We start from the raw sequence: 21,681 nt of genomic DNA on the forward strand, positions 1-21,681 counted from the left end.
GCCCCTCCTCCCGCCTGGAGGCACTCGCAGCAGCTCTGCGTACTAGGCCCAAGTGTCCTTGGCCCCCCTGCCTGGAGGCACACACAGCAGTTCTGCTGAGAATCTGCAGCAATATGCTGCAGAGTCAGACTGCCTGAAACTAAGCAAGGCCAAACAGGGCAGATATGGAAGAACAATGCTGAATAAAGCAGCTTTATGTATAGTTTAACAAATGATACAGAGAACCAGGGAACTAGCTGGGAACTGGATTGGCTGGCTATATGGATACTTGGGGCAGCTTGCTATTGGATAAGTATGCTGGGAAAAAGGATGTATAAAAGCCTGTGTAACTTCCTGCTCTGGGTACAGGATTTGAGATTCAAATCTCCCTGTACCTATTTGAAGCTTCAAATAAACTTTTCTGCTTCTCCACCCCGTTGTGATTATTGGGTGTAGCACACCGGGTAACGAACCAACTCAAGCTGTTGTTCAGCCTCTCGGCACTGGGTGCCGGCAACAAGAAGGAAGAAGACACTGATAACTGTTTTATCGGTCATGCTAGAAGTACAGAATGATTGTAGAACCACAGCTACTGCTACATGTAGAATGCAGTCTGAGGCATGGTCACAGTGGATGGTGAGGGTTGGAACAGAGCCATGCCAGTTTTTATTGCTATGGTGAAACTGTCCTACAGTGAAGGTAGAAGCTTTCTCTCTATTTCCTCCAGTCTGCAATGAGCCCAGAAGACAGTCACAGCAGGAAAACAATTCTAATATTCAACCAATCCGCAATCAATAATCACTCACATTAGTAATATTGCCTCGGCCCCTTCCATCAAAGCTCCCTGGATTGCACAACAGAATATGGAACTGCCCCATTTCCTAGAACATCATAGTGGATGCAGCTTTTGTTAACAGCATAAGCAGTACTGTGCAGAAGTTAAATGACATGCCCTTCAGAGGTGACAGCTCAGAGATCCAGCATCCTTGTAATGGATTCCATAAGCAGAACATCCAAAACATTTTAAAAGAAATTATTAAACTGTTGTGTAGGCAGTCAATTTATTTTACTTATCAGATCCTAGGGCCATCAGTGAGGAGCTTTTTGCTAGACATCCCCATGGGGGCAGGGTGCACAGATTGTAGCCAATTCTGCCAGATAAACCCTTTGAAGGTGGCTAGTAACTATCTTATGGTCTTGGGATGCCTTCAAGTAAGTCATTTCATGCCAGACAAACCTTACCACTTTTTGGGAGCCAGCATTGTAACCAGTTCTTGATGGATAGCTCTTCCTTTCAGGACTCTGTGATCTAGCCAATGACGAAGTTTATCCTAGCTTGTATCTTTCCCTGACCTTTATCTAAGATGACATAGAACTTTCCGGACAGCCACTGATGCACCAGGGTCACAGGGGGTGCATATTTGCCTTCTGACCCTACTTCCAAATACCCTTCTTGTCCAACTGTATAGGAGCATATCAGTTCTGAGAAATCTGAGCAGAGATTTAGCTTCTAGTTCACGGGTCACGGAGGAATGTTCAATAGAGTCACTGTGGGTAATGGGCAATCAATGGCAGAACGAGTGAGTCCTCTGTTCACTATTCCTGCTATTGTGTTACTGAATTCTATATGTTTTGCAATATATTAGACTTGAAGTTATTTTTTAAAAATCACTATCCAGTGGTCTGGTTTGCTATAAGGCTAGCTGGATGTTTTTCAACCCTCTTTTGTCCTTTCTAAGGAAAAAAATTAGTACAGTTGACTTGAAGTGCGGTGAAGAGCTTTAAAAAAATGACATCAAGGTCACAATTCTAACCTGGGATACAATGGTCAGCACAGAAAGGGTAGCTCGCATTCAGAGGTTGATGAGATTACATTCACAGAGCGAAATGCTTCACATTTGTTACTAACAGAATCCCAGGACTGCCAGACAACATGAGGATGCAGCCATGTCTAACAGACAGCCCCCCTTCCCCAGTGCGTGGTGTCCCTGCACCACCTATACGTCAAAAGTAGCCTATCAGGGTGTCAGAGGATCTTAATAATTTAAGGCAGATAGAAAGAAAAATTAAGAGAAGACTATAGATTCCGTGAGGGTCTTTATGGATAATGAGGGTGACAGAATGTTGTTTTTTTTAGAGAAGCAGAAGGGAGAGAGACCAAGAAAGAGATTAAAGACGAGACAGAGGAAATGGAGACTCACAAGAAGAGTTGCAGTTAACAGATAGAGATATGGGCTTATAGTGTGAAAATGATGATGGCTGCATTAGTATCATTTGCTCCCAGACCACAGATATGACTTCTGATACTTTCCAGCCCCATCTCTAATGAACATGCTTCATAGCAATGATTCTTATTTCCTCTACGCCTAGAATGAAGGGCCTATTCATTCCAAAACAGCAGATCTACTTCCTGTAGGTACTGTGAAGACATGAACTATCATTGTGATCCATCAGTTGCATTTACGCACATTAGCTGCACTTCAATGTATCTTTTTGATCAGCTTGCAGGCTCTGCATAGTTTGAAATGTTTTTAAAAGTATTCATTATTGTTTATTAAACATATTTGTGCCACTGGAATCCTGGAAATATTTTTCAATCAAATTCCTTATTACATGCAGGAATGATTGACTAACACCAAAATGATCTATTTACAATGCAATTTAATGAAAGGTCATGTAACATCAGAATATGAACATGGAGATCTCATTGCTTCTCATTACCCACTCTTTGAATAACAGTCTGAATGAAACAATGGCACAGAGTCACCCTTACCATGCTTGTCTGGGATAATGGACAGAGTCAGCAATCACCACCTCTTTGGCAGTGCTGAGACAGTCACTTACCTGCTGTTACTCAACACCCTCAGAACCTGGGTATAGCTTCATCATACAGGCCCATTCCAGGGCAATAAAGGATAAGCAAGCTCCCCAACTGTTACAGTAAGTACAGACTGTCACTGGAGTTACTTCCCTGGGCATCCACTAGACCAGGGGTCGGCAACCTTCAGCACACGGCCCATCAGGATAATCCGCTGGCAGGCTGCGAGACATTTTGTTTATGTTGACCATCCGCAGGCGCAGCCCCCTGCAGCTCCCAGCGGCCGGCGTTTGCCATTCCTGGTCAATGGGAGCTGTGGGAAGCAGCGGCCAGCTTGTCCCTGCGGCCTACGGCTTCCCACAGCTCCCATTGGCCGGGAACAGAGAACCGTGGCCACTGGTAGCTGCGGGGGGCCGTGCTGATGCTGGTCAATGAAAACAAAATGTCTTGCGTCCTGCCGGCAGATTACCCTGATGGGCCGCATGCCAAAGGTTGCCGACCCCTGCACTAGGCTCTGGGCAGAGCCCCAGCACTAACCTGGGCCACAGCTCTGCAACATCCAGGTGGTTTTCCCACTCTAGTCCCAGTCCTAAAAGGCTCAGCCCTCCAGCTGGGCCCCAGATAGTCTGCCCCTTCTTGGGTTGTCAATGAACAGAACAAAAGGAGAATTAAAGCAAGAGGAATCATTCCAAAACTGGATTAAGGCTCTCTGAGTTCACTGGTAAACAGTAAGGAATAGCCTCTCTTAAAGAGAGCCAGGATCAGGTCCTCCCGTCTTTCAGTGAAGGGCCTTCCAAGGAGCTCCTGCCTTCACATAGCCCTCTCTCCGGAAGCTGAGGTATGAAAGTCTGCTCCTTCCTGGCCTACCATTAACTCACCTGGGTTTCTCCCACTTAAACTCCTCTTTCCAATTCTGACATCACTCACTGGTCACATTAGCTCATTAACCCCATGTTGCCCCGTGTGGGGTTTGTGTACCCCAGTACCAGGCACATCATTTATTTCCCTGCTGTATTGGGGTAACAGTATCACAGCCTGTCCTTTCCTGTACATCTTTTACAAAATATTCTGGCATTGAGAAATTTACCAGCCAATCCAAAAGTGGCCCTCTGTGATACTCCACAGCCTGTATGACCACATAGTACAAATTACAGTAATAACAAAATGTGGCCCACTATCCCCTTTTATAATAGTTTTGGCAAAGAACTGTGCAGTGAATTCCACCAATAATACTGGCACAGTCTGGAAGTCCTAAGTATTATTCAAGGCCATCCATTACTTCAGCAACATGGTGATCTTGAGCTCACAAATCAGTGGCAGTTGCTTTTGCAGCATACACCTCCAATACAATTTTTTCAGCTGTATTCTTCTCCATGCCTGAGCTCAGCCAGAGAGCAGTATACGGTCTGGGGGCCAGCCTCCAGAGTATCCTGAAAACTCGTTTCTCCACAAGGATAAGAGCATCACCCTGCACTGACACTGAAAACTCTTGGACCCTGCCAGATTCCAAAGCTCACTTACAGAAAATTCTACCAACCAAGAACCCAAAGAATAGAAGAATTAGCGAGACGTTATAACCACTTCCCGATCACTGCTATAGACGTTCCAGCACTATCCCACCAGCCACACAGATCACCATGCTCTGTGTGACCACATAAACATAATAGACAGGAAGAAAGTTAACAATGCCATTTGCTGATATCCTGGACCCCACTGAGGCAGGCTGAAGATGGCAGACTTCTCTCTGAGTTAACAACACTGCCCAGGGATGGTGCTGAAAACACTCTACTACAGGAGGTACTGTACTTTGGATAAGGCATAAAACTTATGTCCTGAGCGCCTGTGGTTGTTAAACATCCCCAAGGAACTTCTGACAAGGATAGCAATGCCTGCGGGCCCCATCCAACTCTTATTAAAGTAAATGGAAAGATGCTCAACCATTTCAGAAGGAATTGGATTAAAATGTGTAGCAATCTGGCCAAAATTTCAACAGAAGTAATTATATTCTCCCTACCTAAATTCTCCGAGCAGTTTCACTGGAAGCTTTCAAAAGTTCTCCCAAATAATTATGTCAAAGTGGAAAAATAGTGCACATTTAGAATTTAACACTAGCTAAATACTGTCTCTTTGATAAGCAAATTTGAAGAAGCGTATTGTGCTAATGAATCACTGGGTCAATGTAATGGAAAGGACACACACTCAACAAGCAGCTGTCGAAAACAATAACGTTAAAATGAATTGGGAGGAAAAATGGGCTTGTATTTATGAATATTTTGATAGGAAATTTTTCTGGTACTGAACATTCTGACATATAGTACGTAGTGGCAATACACTTTTTTGCTACTGCATCTTATTTTGTTTTAAATATCTTCTCTATTACGATAAAGTTATTGATACAGTGAAACTATTTTACATGTGGAAAAACAATCTAAAAACAGGTGAACGAACACAATATTCCATTAAATAAATTGCTGCATGAGTCTTTTTTTTTTTCAGGTTTCATACCCGCCCCCCTACCCCCGCCCCTGTTTTAAATGAAACTAAATGAAGTTGAGGTATTAAGATTTTATGGCCCTGAACCAGCAAAGCACTTTAGTGTGTGCTGTACTAAAGTCAATGGATCACTGAAGTGCTTAAAAGTCAACAAATGCTTAAGTGCTTTTCTGGACTGAGGCCTATATGATTCTAAAACCTGTAGCAGATTGTGGCACACCAGTTTGTTAATTGGACTCATTACGTTGACATTGTTTGAAGTGGGGCAACTTATGTTGATTTTTTTTTTAAAAGAATCTTTAATCTATCCCTGCCTCAGTGGGGTTATTCATTATTCAGCTTTGAATAGAAAAATGAATCACTTTAGTTGTTCTTATTGTTAAAGAATTATTTTTTTGGTTTTCTTCTTTGGGAATCCACTTTGGTCACACAACCATGGCAGCAAGGCCCCAATCCTGCAATTACCTCTGTGCCTGGGGCTTGGTTTACACTTAAAAGTTAGGTTGACATAGGTATGTTGTTCAAGGGTGTGAAAAAACCACACCCCGACTGACATAGGTCAGCATAGTCACCTAACCCCCAGCATAGATGCAGCTATGTCGATGGAAGAATCCTTCTGACAACTTAACTAACTTTGCTTGAGGAGATGTTCCTACACCACGGAACTACTCTGTCCATCAGTGTAGGCTGTGTCTACACTATGGGATTATGGCAGCATAGCCACATAGTGTAAACCTACCCTCAGTAAAAGCAGGCTTTGAGATGTTGCAGGCCTCTCAGTATGTCTACACTGCATCTGGGAGCATGCTTCCTAGTGCAGATAAACAGACATGCATTAGTTCTGCTCAAGCTAGCATGCTAAAAATAGCACATTAGCCATGGGTAACATGGAGGGCAGCTCAGGTTAGATGCCTGAATACCAACCTGTCCAGACCCCCGGGTGTGTACTCAGGTGGCTAGCCTGAGCCATGGCCCAAGCTAACCCTTGGCTACACTGCTACTTTCTTGTGCTAGCTCCCAGCAGTAGTGTAGACATACCCTAAAGCAGGTGTGGCCAATTTGTGGCTCCGGATCCGCATGCGGCTCTTCAGAGGTTAATATGCGGCTCCTTGCATAGGCGCTGACTCCGGGGCTAGAGTTACAGATGCTAACTTTCCAATGTGCCAAGCCCTGCCTCCACTCCACCCCTTCCCCCAAAGCCCCTGCCCCAGAGCCTGCCATGCCCTCACTCCTCCCCCTCCCCCACAGAGCTTCCTGTGCATGCGAAACAGCTGATTGCAACAGGCACGAGGCGCTGGAGGGCTGCTGACGTATTAGTGTGGCTCTTTGGCAATGTACATTGGTAAATTCTGGCTCCTTCTCAGGTTGGCCACCCCTGCCCTAAAGCTTCTATTTATGCACTAATTTAATAGAAAAAGACTTTTAAATAAAGAATTTTTCTCTCCTATTTTGTCTGTTCCTTCTTACAGTATGTGTATTTAGATAAAGAGGGTGATGTGACTAAATAGTTCCATACCACACAATCATTATTAAATATACGCATGGCTGCTTCAGAATTGCTATCAGTCAAATCACTTTTGACTTGTATTTTTTCATGACATTTTATAAGGCTAAATGCTATGCCTGAGTTAAGATTACATTAGGTATTTCTATTTATCCACTAATACTTTTTTAAAAAAACCTTATTTTTCTGTGCATTGGGACATCTCGCCAGTCCTAGGACTTAAAACCCTTCAACAAATGTTTCACAAGGCAAGACAGTTTAGAAATTGGTATTCTGGACCAGTTTCATGTGAAGTGATTACCATCACAGAGGTATAATCTAAAAGGATATGCTAGACTTCAAATTATGAATAGTAAACCTGCCTTATCTTTCACTGTCTTTCTTCCATTGCCCCTGCTGCACGTAAATCTGCACCAGTGGAATTTTACAAACAAATAGCTGGCTCCTGGATGGAGACCTAGAATACTATATTTCAGCACAGAGCAAGTGGGTTGCTGTGAGTTGAGAAACCTGATTATAAAAGGTCTGGATTTGAGGGAAGAGCAAGATTTCTAAGCAAAAACAACAAACAAGTCTCAACGTTGGCATAGTGATGGCCCTGCTCAGGCCAAATCTTCTATGTGACTTTGGCTAATAAGGGAGTGTTAATAAATGCATAAATGAAATAACATGGCAAGGAAATGGAGAAGTCTTCTATGCTGAGGAGTGATTGAAAACTGCAGTAATAAATATCACCACCACCTAGGAGAGGAAAGCGTTGTCTTCACACATCCCCACTTGTTACTATTAAACACCAACAACATGTTGCCTTCCTGGACTACAAATTCATGATAGGAAAAGTAAACTTCACACCTTTAGTAAATGAAGTGTTTCACTCAGTGGGAACTGAGATAACATACTGAATGGCAAAGTCTTGCTTATAGAACACTAACCTGACAACAAGTCATGAAGTCCAAGAGATGGAGGATGTGTTTTCGTCAAAGATCACAGTACATTTCTGTGTCATTTGAAAAGACCCACCCTCCCCTTTTCTTTCGTTTTGTCAATCCTTTCCCAAGTTTGGGAAATGATGCCTGCTAGAGTACTGAAACGTACCCCCAGATAATACAAGGGCAGTGAGCAAATTAGGCTGCTCTTGCTGAAGCTAATAATTAAGATTAGATTCAGACTGAGAAGCCTGCATGGGATTTAGCAGATGGATTGCTCAGTTGGAACTGAGTCTTCACAAGCCCATCATTCAAACAGGGTGATATTGTCTCTTTTGTATAATAAGAGTCTCACCTACCCACACAAGGATTCTTATGAAGGTTTGAGGTCAGGTCCTCTGCTGGTGCAAGCTGGCATAACTGAAATTAAGTCAGTAAAGCTATTACACCAGTCAAGGATCTGGTTTGAAGTGCAGTTATAAGCCTAAACAGAACAATAGAATTCAGGAAGGGATGCAGTTCTACAGAAGAACAGTGAAACTGTCAATGAGAGCAGTGATCCAAAATGTGTACCAAAGTGTTTTTGTCTACAGAATCAATGAACGTTAATCTATTCCTGGTGCTATAAATGTTTTCCATGATTCCATCTGTAAATGTTTGGAAATTATAAAATTGTTTAACTTCATATTTAGGAACCACGCAATACAGTAAATACTTAGTTCCTTTCATTCTGACAAATCCGAGTATTAGAATGCGACCCGCTGAATTAACAGATGGGAAACTTTATTGGATCTGCAAGCTGCCAGACAGCTATAGGATAAAAGGTAAGAGAGTACAAGGATAGGCCCCTCCTCCCCTTGCCATTGGCCAGCCTAAGAGATGCGAGCTGACTGTGGGAAGAAGGAGCCAATCATTTATTTAAACCCTGGCCTGTGGCTTCTTAGGCCTCTTGCCCTACTTTTAACTGAACCCACCTTCCTTCCTTATAGTTATATGGTATAGGGACTGTGTTTTTCAGGTTGCTGTGGGCCTGACTGATCACCTGCTCATGGGGCCAGGAAGGTATTTTTCCCATTGGAACCAAATTGGCTGGGGCTTAGTAGTTACCTCCCCCCGCCCCACCCCGCCCCCCTCATACCATCATGGAGACACAGTTAGGTTTAATAGATATAGGATTTCGGAGTTTAACGTTAGGAATTGTATGAATGTTAGTTTGTCATAAATTGCAGCCTGTGTCCAGTACAAATAAAAGTCCAAAGAGCAAACAAATGGAAAATCAGAGACATGGGATTGAGCTGGTGGACCCCAAGTCTATGGGCAAAAAGGAGACCTGACGTCTGCAGATCGGGGTCCCATTTGGTTCTTTCTATACCCTTTGTAGGGGGAAGTTGAGAGGATTCTGCAAAACAGGCAGTGGACGGTTTACCCCGAGTTATAGGCTACTTGATAGATGGCCTGTTTGTAAACACTGCACTGGACCCGCCTGAATGCCTGGTATGGGGAGATGGGCAAAAAACTCCCACCACTCTAATGTTCAATTTTAATAAAGTTGTGGCCACTCACTTGCTTGCCCTGATTACTGCACATATTTTCTTACAGGTGATGCATATCAGACATAGGATTCGTTTTAGCCATGGAAGCCTTTTTTTGAATAAAGAACAGGGGAAGGTGAAGAAAGCTACATACAGTGTACTTTGGACTACAATTAGTGGGCTCAAATATTTGAAAGGATCCATCAGTTTTGTGCCTCAGTTTTTGGGTGCCCAACATGAGTGACTTTGGCCTGATTATCAGAAGTGTTGAGCAAGCCTTCCAAGATATATCAATGGTTTTTTAAAAGTTAACAAAACAAAATAGTTAACATACACAAACCTAAATTAATGTTGTAGTGTGCATCAGGGAAGTCTTATTTGTTTTCGGATCTTTTGCATAACCAAGCACAGCCAGTGAAACATTACTGTTTAACAAACAATAATAGCAAAGATGGATGGTCTATTCTTAATTTGTACCTCTGTGCCAACCTACTGCAGGTTTTTCATAACTTTGTGTGACAATGTCTTAGAGATGCTCTGCTACCTAGGCACAAATAGATGAGTTAAAGATGCAATGCCAGGCTTAAATTTGAATTTTCTTGATTTTGTGGTACCTTGATTAGATTTTTAAATTAGTACTGAATGTCATGTTTCTTTCACATAATATATTGCTGCAAAAATAACTTAGTTTAAATATATTGGTAATTGTGAGTTCATAACTATCCTATACACCCTTTCTCCACAAGAATTTTCAGTACAATAGTACATAATGAACTATACACATAGCGTAATTTTTGTAGATAATCCTTCTACATGTAATTTTTAGAACATGCAAAATTATTATAAAATATATGTAAATAATATTTAACACATTTGTACTGTCTTTTTCTAATATAACGAATTAAAAAAGAAATTCCCAGTGCTGAAAATAAACTTGTGAACAACATGTTCACAGTTTTCTGGTTGCAAATTGAATTCTCTACTCAGTTTAATAAGAACTGCCACAACTTGACATATCCGTAATGCAATAAAATAGCTACACAGTCATTGTAATGACTATAAAGAAATAACTACAATGATGTGCTGGAGGCGACTGTGATGGAGTCTACTCACCGCAGCGGCCATCACGGGGATTAGCTCCACCAGCTGGAGTGCCCTCTCCAGGTGGTGCATCTCCCATCAATGTCTCCGCCTGCAGGCCTGCCTCAGTCCAAGTACCACAGCATTCTCTTCATGACTTGGCCTTCCAGCCGTTTCACCATCTGTTTCCCCCCCCTTCCCGCGTGGGGAGTGTCTTAGTTCAACAGTCCAGCTACTTCCCCAGTTGTGGGGAGGGGCGATGGACCTGGGCCCGCCCACTACTCTTCTCAGAGCTTTCAGCCAGCAAATCCCAGCAGTCAGCCAGGAGCTCCCTCTTGTTCCCCCAGTACATACCAGCAACTGCTCTGCCAAACGTGATACCCTTTCTGCAGCTTGCTAGTCCTCACTCCTCGGGCTCCCCAAAGCATCTGACAGTCTCTGGTTCTGCAGCTCCTTTTATGTAAGCCCACCAGCCCCTGATTGGCTGCTCCCTGCACAGCCACCCTAAGTGCTTTTAATCCCTTCCTTTCTGGTGTGGGGTGAACACCCCATCAGGGGGACCCTTGGGGCTTGTTAGGAGTCCCTTCTTAAAATCCTGTTACCAAATGTATGGTATGTGCTCAACCCCCTCTTTACCATAGATTACTTTTCTCCCTGTGGTAGAGAAAATCTGATGGCACCAAGTATTTTCCAAAACATTCATGAGAGGTCTTAATTGTCTTCCCCACACTTCAAACCACACAATTAAAAAACTATATTATATGAGCGGTTTAATTAGTATCCTTTTCAGGAACAAAATATACGGTTTCCAGAAAATGTAATTAATACTGTGTCACTCTCTTTGGCAGGGAGATTTTGCTTTTTCTGGGATTCTGGCTGAGAGAAAGCATTTTTTATACTTAGGATGACAAATTGATAGGCTGCCAGATCCCTCCCTCCACTGTTGAGTGTGTGTGTTACAGCTTCTCCTCTGTGCCCAAGTACCAGTGGATATATTCTGTTACAGCTGGCTCTTCTGCTGAGGTTGTAGCAACTCACACTTTTGATTGAGGTCTCTGGTTCAGTCCTCGGTATGTCAGCCAAGATGGTAGTCATCACGTAACTCGGGGCTTGCCCTGGATTAGAACTGCTGTAAACCTCAGCTGTCTGTGACAAGCTTTCTTTTATTAGAGGAAGGATGTAACCTGATCGTGAGTGTGTGTTACGGCTCCCCCTCTGTGCCTGATCTGCAGAGAATATGTGTCTGTTATAGCCCCTTTTAAGCTCTGTAGGTCCCCAGTTCAGTCCCTAGTCTGAGAGCCAAGATGACGCCTGTTAGACATGCATCCTAACACACGATGTACAGAACATTTTAAAGAGGTGATATCAATCAATATTTTACTAGGATAACATGGGTTAATCATTATTTCCTTAAGGGAAAATTTTTTGTTTGAGTACAAATGCTTCTTTTTAGTCATGCTTTGCGTAACGAGCTTTTAGTTTATATTTTCCACTCACTCAGAGCTACATAAGGAGTAATGCATTCTGGAACCAGATTTTCAATAGTACCAACCCTGAGCATTCAAAAATTAAGGGTCAGGCTCCCCAAAATTGAGGTGGCTTATAAAGTGAGATTTCAAAAAAAACAAAAACAATAAACATGGGTTCTTTTTATTTATCTTGTGGTTTCTGAGTCTTCAGGGTGCACTTGTGCCACGTTTTCTAGCCTGTCTCCACAACTGTGTGGGCTAGAAACTTTTTAAAAAAAGAATGAAAGCTGAGATTTTATGTAAATCACAGGACTCTAGGGGATGGGCTTTTAATGAAAAGAACAAATATTGTGAGATTTGCAATAAATTTGCACTAGTGGAGAACATTGGATCTTTGCCTTGTCCCACTATTGCCCTGTCGCATCTTCTTCCCATTTCTATTGTATGTCACCAATAAGGCATTATTCCTAATTACTCATATTTGCCACCCATGTAGAACAATGAATGTCTTTGAATGACATGAGCCAATGGAACACGTGTTGCAAGATGTGGGTGATACAGGAGGAAGTGAGCCTAGGACCTTTGTGCTTTCTCCAGTGCTGACACTCACACTCGGGAGGGGTTCCCCATAAATATCCACAAAATGAACTTATTTACTCTCCTTCTAATTCCTCCTCAAAAACTCTCCTCTGCCATGAAGCCTATAAAATACTTGGCAAGGATTAGAATGCTGGAGTACTAAAACAGTTGGTCAATATTGTCTCATTGTTTCCTTGCACTCCCTTGTCTGCCTGTCTCCATCTGTTGCCTCTTGTCTTATACTTAGGTTATAAGCTCTTTAAGGCATTGATGACTTTTTGTTTGGTGTTTGTACAGCACCTAGCACAATGGGGTCCTCATCCATAGCCAGGGCTACGAGGTGTTATGGTAATACAAATAATTAATAATAAGTTCCCTCTGATTTTCTTATATTTGTTGTCTCTGTGTATTAGAACAGTTTTGGAACTCAATAGGTCTTCTTCAGCACTGTTTGCATGATGGGGTCAGATCTATCCACCCTTAGTCACGCTGACCAGAACCTCATGAGTGTCCCATCGACCTCAGTGGAGTGGCATCTATGCAGAAAGTTGAAAGCTGAACAAAGTCCTAAGTTATTTTCTAAATACAGTCAAAATGGCAGGCCCATAAAAGTTAGATTTCAGAAATACCATGTAAGAGTGTGTGTAAAGTCCCAAAATGTGATTAGAAAGTATCATTCAAAGTAATAGCCCAGAATTCCGGTGTCAAGGAAGAGAAAAAAAAATATCAAGAAATGAGTTTAATGTCACTTACAGAAGGGGTAATAAGAACACTTAATCCAACCTAAACTGGCCAATCAAGGGGGGCAGAATGGATCGAAAAAGAAAGACAGGGAGGGAGAAACCTACATCAAGCTGTGGGAGTTATGACAGCTGAATTCAATACAGTTATTACTGAGGGTACAGGAAGCACTCTCATATTCATTATTATTAGGGGAACTCTGGTAGGCTTTGTTGCGCAGCTTATTCATGTATTGTTTGACTTATGTTGCTCCTAGGAGAGTGTCATCTGTAGGCAATTACAGGAATCTGTTCATGAATATATTTTTAAGAGTTTTTCAAGGTCATTTAGCATTTGAGATGGGTGCTCATTTATGTAGTATAAAATAATAAACATTTGTTTATATTTACATGTAATTATCGTTATTATCGTCATCAAATTTTTAAACTAAACATTTAATCGTCAAATTAAGGGGAAAAACACCCTAATAAAAATCCCACAGGGACTGTCAAGCAGCTGAAAGGGATTTTTTTTTTAAAGGGGCATTCCCCCCTCCCCCTTTGCTCTTTCTACTTTCCCCTCCCCAGTTCTAGGACTTATCTTTTTCCCTCTCACCTTCTCCCTCCCTGATCTCTCCTTCCTTTAGTTCTATAAGGCCCTTGTCGCCAGAACCACTCGCAACACATTTTTGTTTACATAGCGTTCAATACAGAATTTAGGAGGAGGGGCTGGGATTCTCTAATGTAAAGAAAATGAACACTAATATACATCAGTTACTGTAAGGACAAGAGCTTTGCTGGCCTGTAGAGAGGGACCAAGAGGGAAAATGATGAAAGAAAGGAAAGCAATGAATAAAAAGCTGTCTGGAAAACTTTTCAAAAGCAATTTCCCTTTCATCAGTTTGACAGTGCCATTTTCTTTCCTTTTGGTTTCTTCTTCCTTCTCTTTCGTTTAAATGTTGGGATTTTTCTATTTAAAATGAAGGAAGTAAAAAGCTGGGATGGAGTCTTTGTTGCTTGTAAATAGTTTGAAATTTCTGCATACAGGAGACAATTCAAAGCGGAAGGATTACAGCAGCCAATCAGTAATAGAGAGATTTACATACAGTACAGTTATTCAGAAACTGTTCTGTGATTATGCAAATCAGACACTCACAACCAGAGTGCAGGGATTTGCATTACTGAGAAAAAAATCTCTACAGTTGCGCCTCAGTAACCTTATAGCATCTCTGCACTTTAATTGTATGAGTCACTGTAATAAAATGACTCCAATCATTTTTCCACAGTAGAATGAATGATGAGACATCTTCCTGAACATTCTGCATGTCCTCAGATGCTCAGACTCTTTGTACACAACATGGGGGACAGCACACTGTTCTTTTTTAGGGGAATAGATATCAGTGAAAGGCCGGGGTTTGAGCCTCTATTGGTAGGAATTGTAACAAGGTTTTTAAATTTTGTATTAACTAAGCTTATAGCAGCAATAGCGTAATTGGCCCCCTCTCTTTTTCTTGGCAATAATTTTATTCCCTCACTGTGGGAAGCTCCTTGGCCTTTGGTAGGAATGGAATTTTTGTGTTCTAAAATGTCACTTAAATCCAACGCACCCCACGCTGGAATTTTGTAAAGAGTAAGGTGAAATTTAACATTTTGGACTGGAATCTTGGTTGGTTCGTTAAGAGCCGGCTGATATTAAAATTTCTGCTTTAAAACATTGTCTTTGTTCTTATTTAGGTCTGCACATGACATTAAGCATGTGACTTTAAATGTTCTACAAAATGCACCATTTTAAAAGATTTTTGATTCCCTTTTAATCCACATTAAAATAAATCGTGCAGTTTTTACTGAAAAATACTGTAAGGAAAAGTATTTTTCAGGCGTGTTTCACCGATCATTAAAGGGTGGCTACATTTTTGTGGCTGCCATCATGCAAGCCACAAATTAATGGCCTTTTACAAAATATCCATGACTTGACATTTTAGGACTTGTGTGTAGGTAGGGAGATGTGACTGTAAACAATTTAGTCCACACACACAGTTTTTGTACCATTATAACTGTATAGGGTACGGGTGCAATGTTTACCTATATAGTTATGCTGGTACAGCCCCATGCCCTAGCAGCCAAAACCATGTCTCTCACTCGGTGTTTCCTGCTCACATTCAATAGTTCTCTTGCAGTCACCCTACAGTGCTCTGTGCCCCTGGCTGTCTTTTGTTTGGGTGCTGTGCTGCCCTCCACCATTGGTGGCCTGCATCTAGCCCTCCTTCTGCAGGATCTGACCGGTCGTAGATGTGCTCGGAGAAGGCCTACAGGTTTAGGCCCTGCTAGCAAGATAGTTGTTCCCCTGCCTAATTTAAAAATCCTGCTCCAGGGCCTCTAGAGCTGCAGTTTGAGTTATCATTCTGAGTAAGCATTTTGGCTAGTTTGAAAATGTCACCTGATGGAAGCACAGGAGTTAGCCAGCACCTGAGCTGAGATTTGGAAAATACCAGTGGTGCTTACATGATGGACGTAGACATAGATCTGTTCGTTTGAGTGCCTAAATCCCTTTAAAAAGCTAGCCGTTAGCCTCTCTGTGCCTTAACTGCCCATCTACAACATGGGGATAATAGTGCTTTTCTCCCTCACAGGAGTGTTGGGAGGACAAATACATTAAAGATTGAGGCACTCAGACTATCGTGATGGGGGCCCATATCAATGCGTAATATAGCTTGGTTGCATTAAGTTTCTCATGAAGCCCCTCTGCACTATGCAACCCTCTTTTGGGGAGTGGCAGCAGGGATATACTGGGAGCACTACAGAGCTCACTGATGCTGTGTTGGTGGAGAACGAGAGAGCTGTAAAGTGCCAGGAGGCAGTGTGGAGATGCAATGAAGGTCCTGACATTTTAAGGACCAGGGGTTTCTGTTCCAAAAAGAATGATCTGGTGAAACTTTGTGATGTTTTCTGTCCCCATGCACAGATGTTTCCAGGTAGGGGAATTATCTAAAGGATAGGCAATACACATGGAAATGACCAAGCTGTCATCTGATCCACTTCCAGCACAGCAGCATGCAGGAATATAGATAGTTGGCTTAACCAAATTCTTTTGGGGCTTGGCAGGAATACTGGTATTGTGCATCCAATACAGTCTTTTTTTCCTCCATTTTTAAATTATAAATATATAACAGTATTGCTCTAAGAGTTAACACAGGTAGCAAGAACAAGTCATGTTGAAACTGTCAAGGTACAGACTCATGTCACTTTCAGTATACTATGAAATAGTGCATGAAACATGTAGGATTTAAAAAAAAATTCCAGAAAGTAATTTCAGAGACTAATCGTAGGTTATCCTCCTTCATTTACAATGCTGTGCACCATGGGAGCTTTTTATTCAAACAAAAGGCAAATTCTTGATATTAGGCTTTCCGGTTGTTTTCATTGTTATTTTAGAAAGGAAAGATGCGCTGCATTTCAAGTTCATCTCTGTCTACGGACTCCATTCCCAGACCTGCAAACTACAGAATTTCGCATAGTACAAATCATTCATGACCTTAGTCATATTAACATCAAAGCTGAAAAATAAAGGTATAGCCCATATAAAATTCTAGTCTGCCTCATTTAGAGAACACCCTGAACTATAAATAAAGATGCTCCCATGTTACCATTTTCCTAAATGCTTTTTTCTTTTTCTTGTTGCTCCTAGTAGTTTTGTTTTCCCAACGATATTATCAGACAATTCTGCCTGAATGTGGTCCATGCTGGACTGTGCAGATTACCAAACTAATGACATGCAGCCTTCTTGCCATTGTAACACCTCTATTCTTACAAGTGGGAATTTGGAGTGACAGACCAAAGCTGTTTGCTATCAATTTAGAAAAAATTGCATCTGCCAGATTGCCAATATCCATTTCAGAGACAAAAATCGATTAATATTCTGATTTGTTACCTGTCATTATTGGTCACACTATATTATACCTTTCCACAAGTTATAAACTCTAGGGAAAAAACCTATTCTGTTAAATGTAATGTTTTTCCAAATATATTTTTAATTTGCTTGTATTGTCTACTTGCTAATTTTTTAAGAGCATGGACATTGCTATGATAGCTGCTATTTAAAAAAAACCTTAACTCATTTTGGAGTTTAGTAAAGTATCAAAATAACCTATTTGCGTTGCTGTGTGAAATTTTTTAAATGAAAAGGAATTTTATAATTATTTGCAATATCACCTCAGTTCTAAGAATATTCTATTAATTGTACTTTATTTTCAGTTTTCAGAAACTAAATATGATTATTTATCATTATTAATAATATATAATTATATGTAGTAGAGAGGCTTGGTCATATAATAAAGTTTCAGAAAATATATAACTATATAGTTAACATTTTGGAAACTGAAAATAAATTAACCAAGTGTCAGCATTCCTGGTACATTAACCTGATTTGCTGAAAGGCCCACAAATGTGGTTTTAATATTTTCTAGTTAAACTGTCGAAATATTTTCTAAAAAAGATCTAGAATATTAGCAGTAGCTTTTTACCATTAGAGTGTCTATCCAACCATATTTTACTTACATGGAATTTTATTCAGTTCATTCATAAACTTCTCCTTTAACTTTGAAAATGCATCTTCTTTTCCACCTCCTGCTCCAGGACTGGCTGGTTCTGTGACATTAATTGGCAGCGAAGCTGCAATGGTGGTGGCTGGTGGTGCAGCCAGGGCCTCGTGACGACTTTCACTCACCATTTTCGTTCCCAGGGAAACAGCTACTGGAAAAATAGAAACAAAAGAAAATATTTAAATGGTTAAAATGTTTCTCATATCAACAGGTCTCAAAGAGACAGGACATCAATTGATACTCCAGCATCGTTAACATATTGCTTAAATATCACATCATTAACATATTGCTTCTTGTTGGTTCATACAATATTTATTAGACTACAGGGAAGGGTCTTTTCCAGAGGTAATATCAGCTGTAGTTATTACCTTATGATCCTTCTCCAACACTGCTGAGTTTTGAACTGTTTAATCTGTTAGATACCTCACAGTTGCTATAACCCTGTTGCTTAGATTTAGCTTTTTGCCCTTTAATTTTGAAAGTGTAAGTAAATTCGTTGACAGCAGTTCAAGATAAACAAACACTATATTGTATTTACAGAATTGTGTGTGTTGGTAGGGGGTGAGAAGAGTCAGAGCCAAGATGTTTATGTAAAATAAATCAAGAAATTATAATCATATAAGCAAAACATCTCCAAGCTTTCTTGCAAAACCAGTAATCTACTGTTGTACCTAGTTAAGCAGAATTGTACATTATGCAGAAATTGGTTAGCATCCATTCCTGATCCTCACTTTTTGAAAGTAACTTCCTTTCTAGTAATTTCCTCTGACATTTGCTACAGACAATAATCCCTTAAATTATGCACTTGTTTCACCGGTGTATTGATGGACTATGTCTATGAAGTAGTTAACTGAAGCCAGATTGAAGCAACCACAGTGTTGACACACATATGCTCCCACATTAACATACTTTTAATGTAATGTTTATTTGATGTGCATTTTGCAAAACCTTTACTTGTGCTATAGGATAAAGCAGACTTGTTATGGGGCCCGCATGGCACAATTTTAGTGTTACCAGAAGTTGAAGTGTTTGCCTTGGTTTTGAACAGTGTTCTGATGTACCACTGTGTCCTAAATATCATTGACTTGACTAATCATCCTTCATTTTTTATTTCAGAAAACCAGAGAGAGAAGGGATTTGAGAGATAACAATCATTCATTATTGCTCTGAGTATACAATTGCTCTCACAGTCCCAAAAGGAACTTAGCCTACAGCCATCCATAGAGAAATTTAAATAACCACCAGATGAACAAAATGAGACACATGAAAATGAAATGAGCAAAAAACTTCTATGTAGCAAATTCATGAATCAAGACCCACATCTTTCTCACCTTCTCACCTTTCTCACCTTACATCACGGGCCTCTTCAAGTTATTCAGGCAATAAGGATTGGCTCTTTGTTTCTTTAACTTTACTTCTATAAGCCCTGATTCAGGAAGTCACTTCAATACAAGTCTAACTTTAAGCATGAGTAATCCCATTGAAATTGCTGGGACTACTTGCACATTTAAAACATGGACATGCATTAAGTGCCTTCCTAAGCCACAATCTAGCATTTCCAGTCTATGAAAAGGATGGGACCAAAACATGGAATTTGTCTTGATGTGCAGAAGTAACTTGGGCCTGGATGCAAAAAAGGAGTTAGGCATTGTGATGCTGAGCATCACAGTGCCTAACTTCTAGGTGCCTAGAAAAATCATTGGGATTCACAAAGCCAGAGTTAGGCACGTAGGCTCCTGTACAATAAATGGACAGAGATAGGAGCCTTAGATGGTGATCTACAAAAGTCAGTGCACTATGCAGGATGCTGTCTAAGCTAGCCTATGAGCAATGCTGATCAGAGAGATGTGTGTAAGCCCCATCCTTCTCATGGAGATGGGGGCCTAATTCCAAACTGCAGAGGGGCACCTTTCTCTGCTAGCAATTCTCAACTGTAAACCTTCTCCTGGTGTTAGGCCCCTATGCCATGTTTGCACGAGGCTGAGGAGGACGAGGACTTCCTCCCTCATAACATTTAGCCCAGTGCTTAGGATACTCACCTGGGATGTTGGAGACCCCCACTTCAATTCCCGCCCTCCCCACCCCGCTTGAGGGGGAGAAGGGAGTTATCTGCAGATCTCCCACCTCTTGGATGAGTGCTCTGACCATTGGGCTATGGGATATTCTGATGTGGGACTCCCTTAACCTCTCCTGCTGAAGCTGCTGCACTCTGGGTAAATAATTAAGAGTCATTGGAGTAGGAAGACTAGATCCTGGGTCTCCCATATCCTGGGTCAGAGCTCCAACCACCAGTCTATAAAGTCACTTGTGTTTATGTTTGTGTGTTTGTTCTTATTCTCTCTCTCTCACACCCCCCCCCCCCCACTCCCCTGAGACTGAAGATGCGTTTGTTACATGCTGTGTGCAGTAGCTGATTTCTGTTAGTCTGTTTTTTGTTTTGTTACTGGCGGTTTCTTTGTTTTAGGGCATTGTTGGGTCTCCCCCTTTGCCATAGGTGAAGGTTCTCCATGGGGCCCACTTCAGATGGGGTTTAGCGATTTGACCCGCAAGCAAGGGGTTTTGTGTGTCTCTGCTCTCTCTTGCACTGGGGAGGATATGTGGCTGAGTGTAGGTAAGGTTATTGGCTGTGCGAATATAAAGTCTGCCTCTCAAAGGAGCAAATCTATAGTGATTTTCCTGAGCCAGGAACAGTTTGTGAACTGTTTGGTACCGGAGGGACTTTGGGTGAAGGAGTCTTTTGTTCACGTTTTCCCCTTGTTTACTCCTGCTGCTAAAGTAGTTTTTTCCAAAGTCCTACACGTCCTTCACAATGAGATGCTAATGTCTGCTCTCTCCCATAATGGGAAGGCAGTTTCTGCGGTTAGGGTGTTTCTATGTGATGCAAGAACCCAAATGTGAGGCATCTTATGTCATTCTGGCACCAGGTTTATGGGGCTCTCAATAACCCCGAATAGCCCTTGAACCCGTTTTTAAAGTACCACATAGAAGGGGTGGATTATACAATATTTGCTACCTCTGAAAACATGAAATGTTTCTTGTTTGGTGGCCCTCGTCATTTGAAGGGTTCCTGCCCACTGCTGGCTAGAAGGTCTCTGGTAAGAATGTGAGACCCAGGAATAGTGGGAAAGGGGCTGGGACATCAAGGGAGCAGCAGGAAACAGCCTGCAATCGTATTGCCAGATTCTATCTATCTCCCCCCTTGCCATATATGGTCTGCTGTTGAACAGGGAGCAGTTCCTCCCCTTCTCCAAGGAAACCTCTACTGTGACTCAATCACTTGTATCTGGACAGAAACAAGTTGGGAGGCTGAGGAGCCCCTCCCTGTGGAGGAAGCAGAGACAGGTTCTAGAGATGGAGGTGAAGAACAAACCAACGAGACATTTATCCGAGATTATTTCTAAAAGAGCTAAGATGTTGGAAACCCCTGAGCTGCTGGCAGTGGCTGAGAATGGAGCTGCATGCCCTGAAAAGGAGCACAGTGTTGTGATAGGTTGTAACTCCATGCATGGATCTCCCAGTGGGGTACAGCCTTCCACAAGCCCCCAATTCTGCATGCTGCAGTGATGATGCTGGGTCCCAGCCTGGGGCTGCGCTGCCCCCCACTCTTGGGAAAATAGATATGTCAGCATGCTCCTTTATGAATAATGAGAATGTTACAATAGTAGCTCAATGTTCTTCTGAGCTGGTGAAGTTTGAGGGAGAGGAAGAAGAAGATGAGGATCTCTCTGACTCTTCACTGGCTCCTGATGTCCCAGCCAGTCAGCTTTATAGAAAGGGTGAGTACAGCGTGAAGGAGATTAGTAACTTTTTGGATAGTGCTAAAGAGATGTGAGGAATTGACATTGAGGCCTATTTCCCTGATTTATAGTGCTGTGTTCATTCAGCTCTGTTGGGGGGTTTGCATCTGAGTCTGGTGGTATTGCCCAGCAAAGAGTCCGTGGCTGAGAGCCTGTGGCCATCTTGCCAAGCAGCAAGAGTCTACAA

At 41.8% G+C, this 21,681-nt stretch overlaps 1 protein-coding gene across 7 annotated transcripts in view; it reads right to left on the reverse strand.

Annotated features, from left to right (window-relative positions):
• Positions 1 to 21,681, reverse strand: part of SYT1 (synaptotagmin 1) — a 482,297-nt gene that overhangs the window by 146,333 nt on the left and 314,283 nt on the right. For 4 of the 7 annotated variants that reach the window (XM_043547286.1, XM_037886018.2, XM_043547305.1 and 1 more), the window contains one exon: positions 17,654 to 17,845. In XM_043547286.1, coding sequence (XP_043403221.1) covers positions 17,654 to 17,825 — 172 coding nt within the window. In that variant the 5' untranslated portion in view covers positions 17,826 to 17,845. Of the gene's footprint in view, positions 1 to 17,653; positions 17,849 to 21,681 lie in introns of all 7 variants that reach the window. The other 3 variants (XM_043547293.1, XM_037886032.2, XM_037886013.2) reach the window with 1 other exon arrangement.

The sequence above is a fragment of the Chelonia mydas genome, chromosome 1, assembly GCF_015237465.2.
Source record: "Chelonia mydas isolate rCheMyd1 chromosome 1, rCheMyd1.pri.v2, whole genome shotgun sequence".
NCBI lineage: Eukaryota > Metazoa > Chordata > Testudines > Cheloniidae > Chelonia > Chelonia mydas.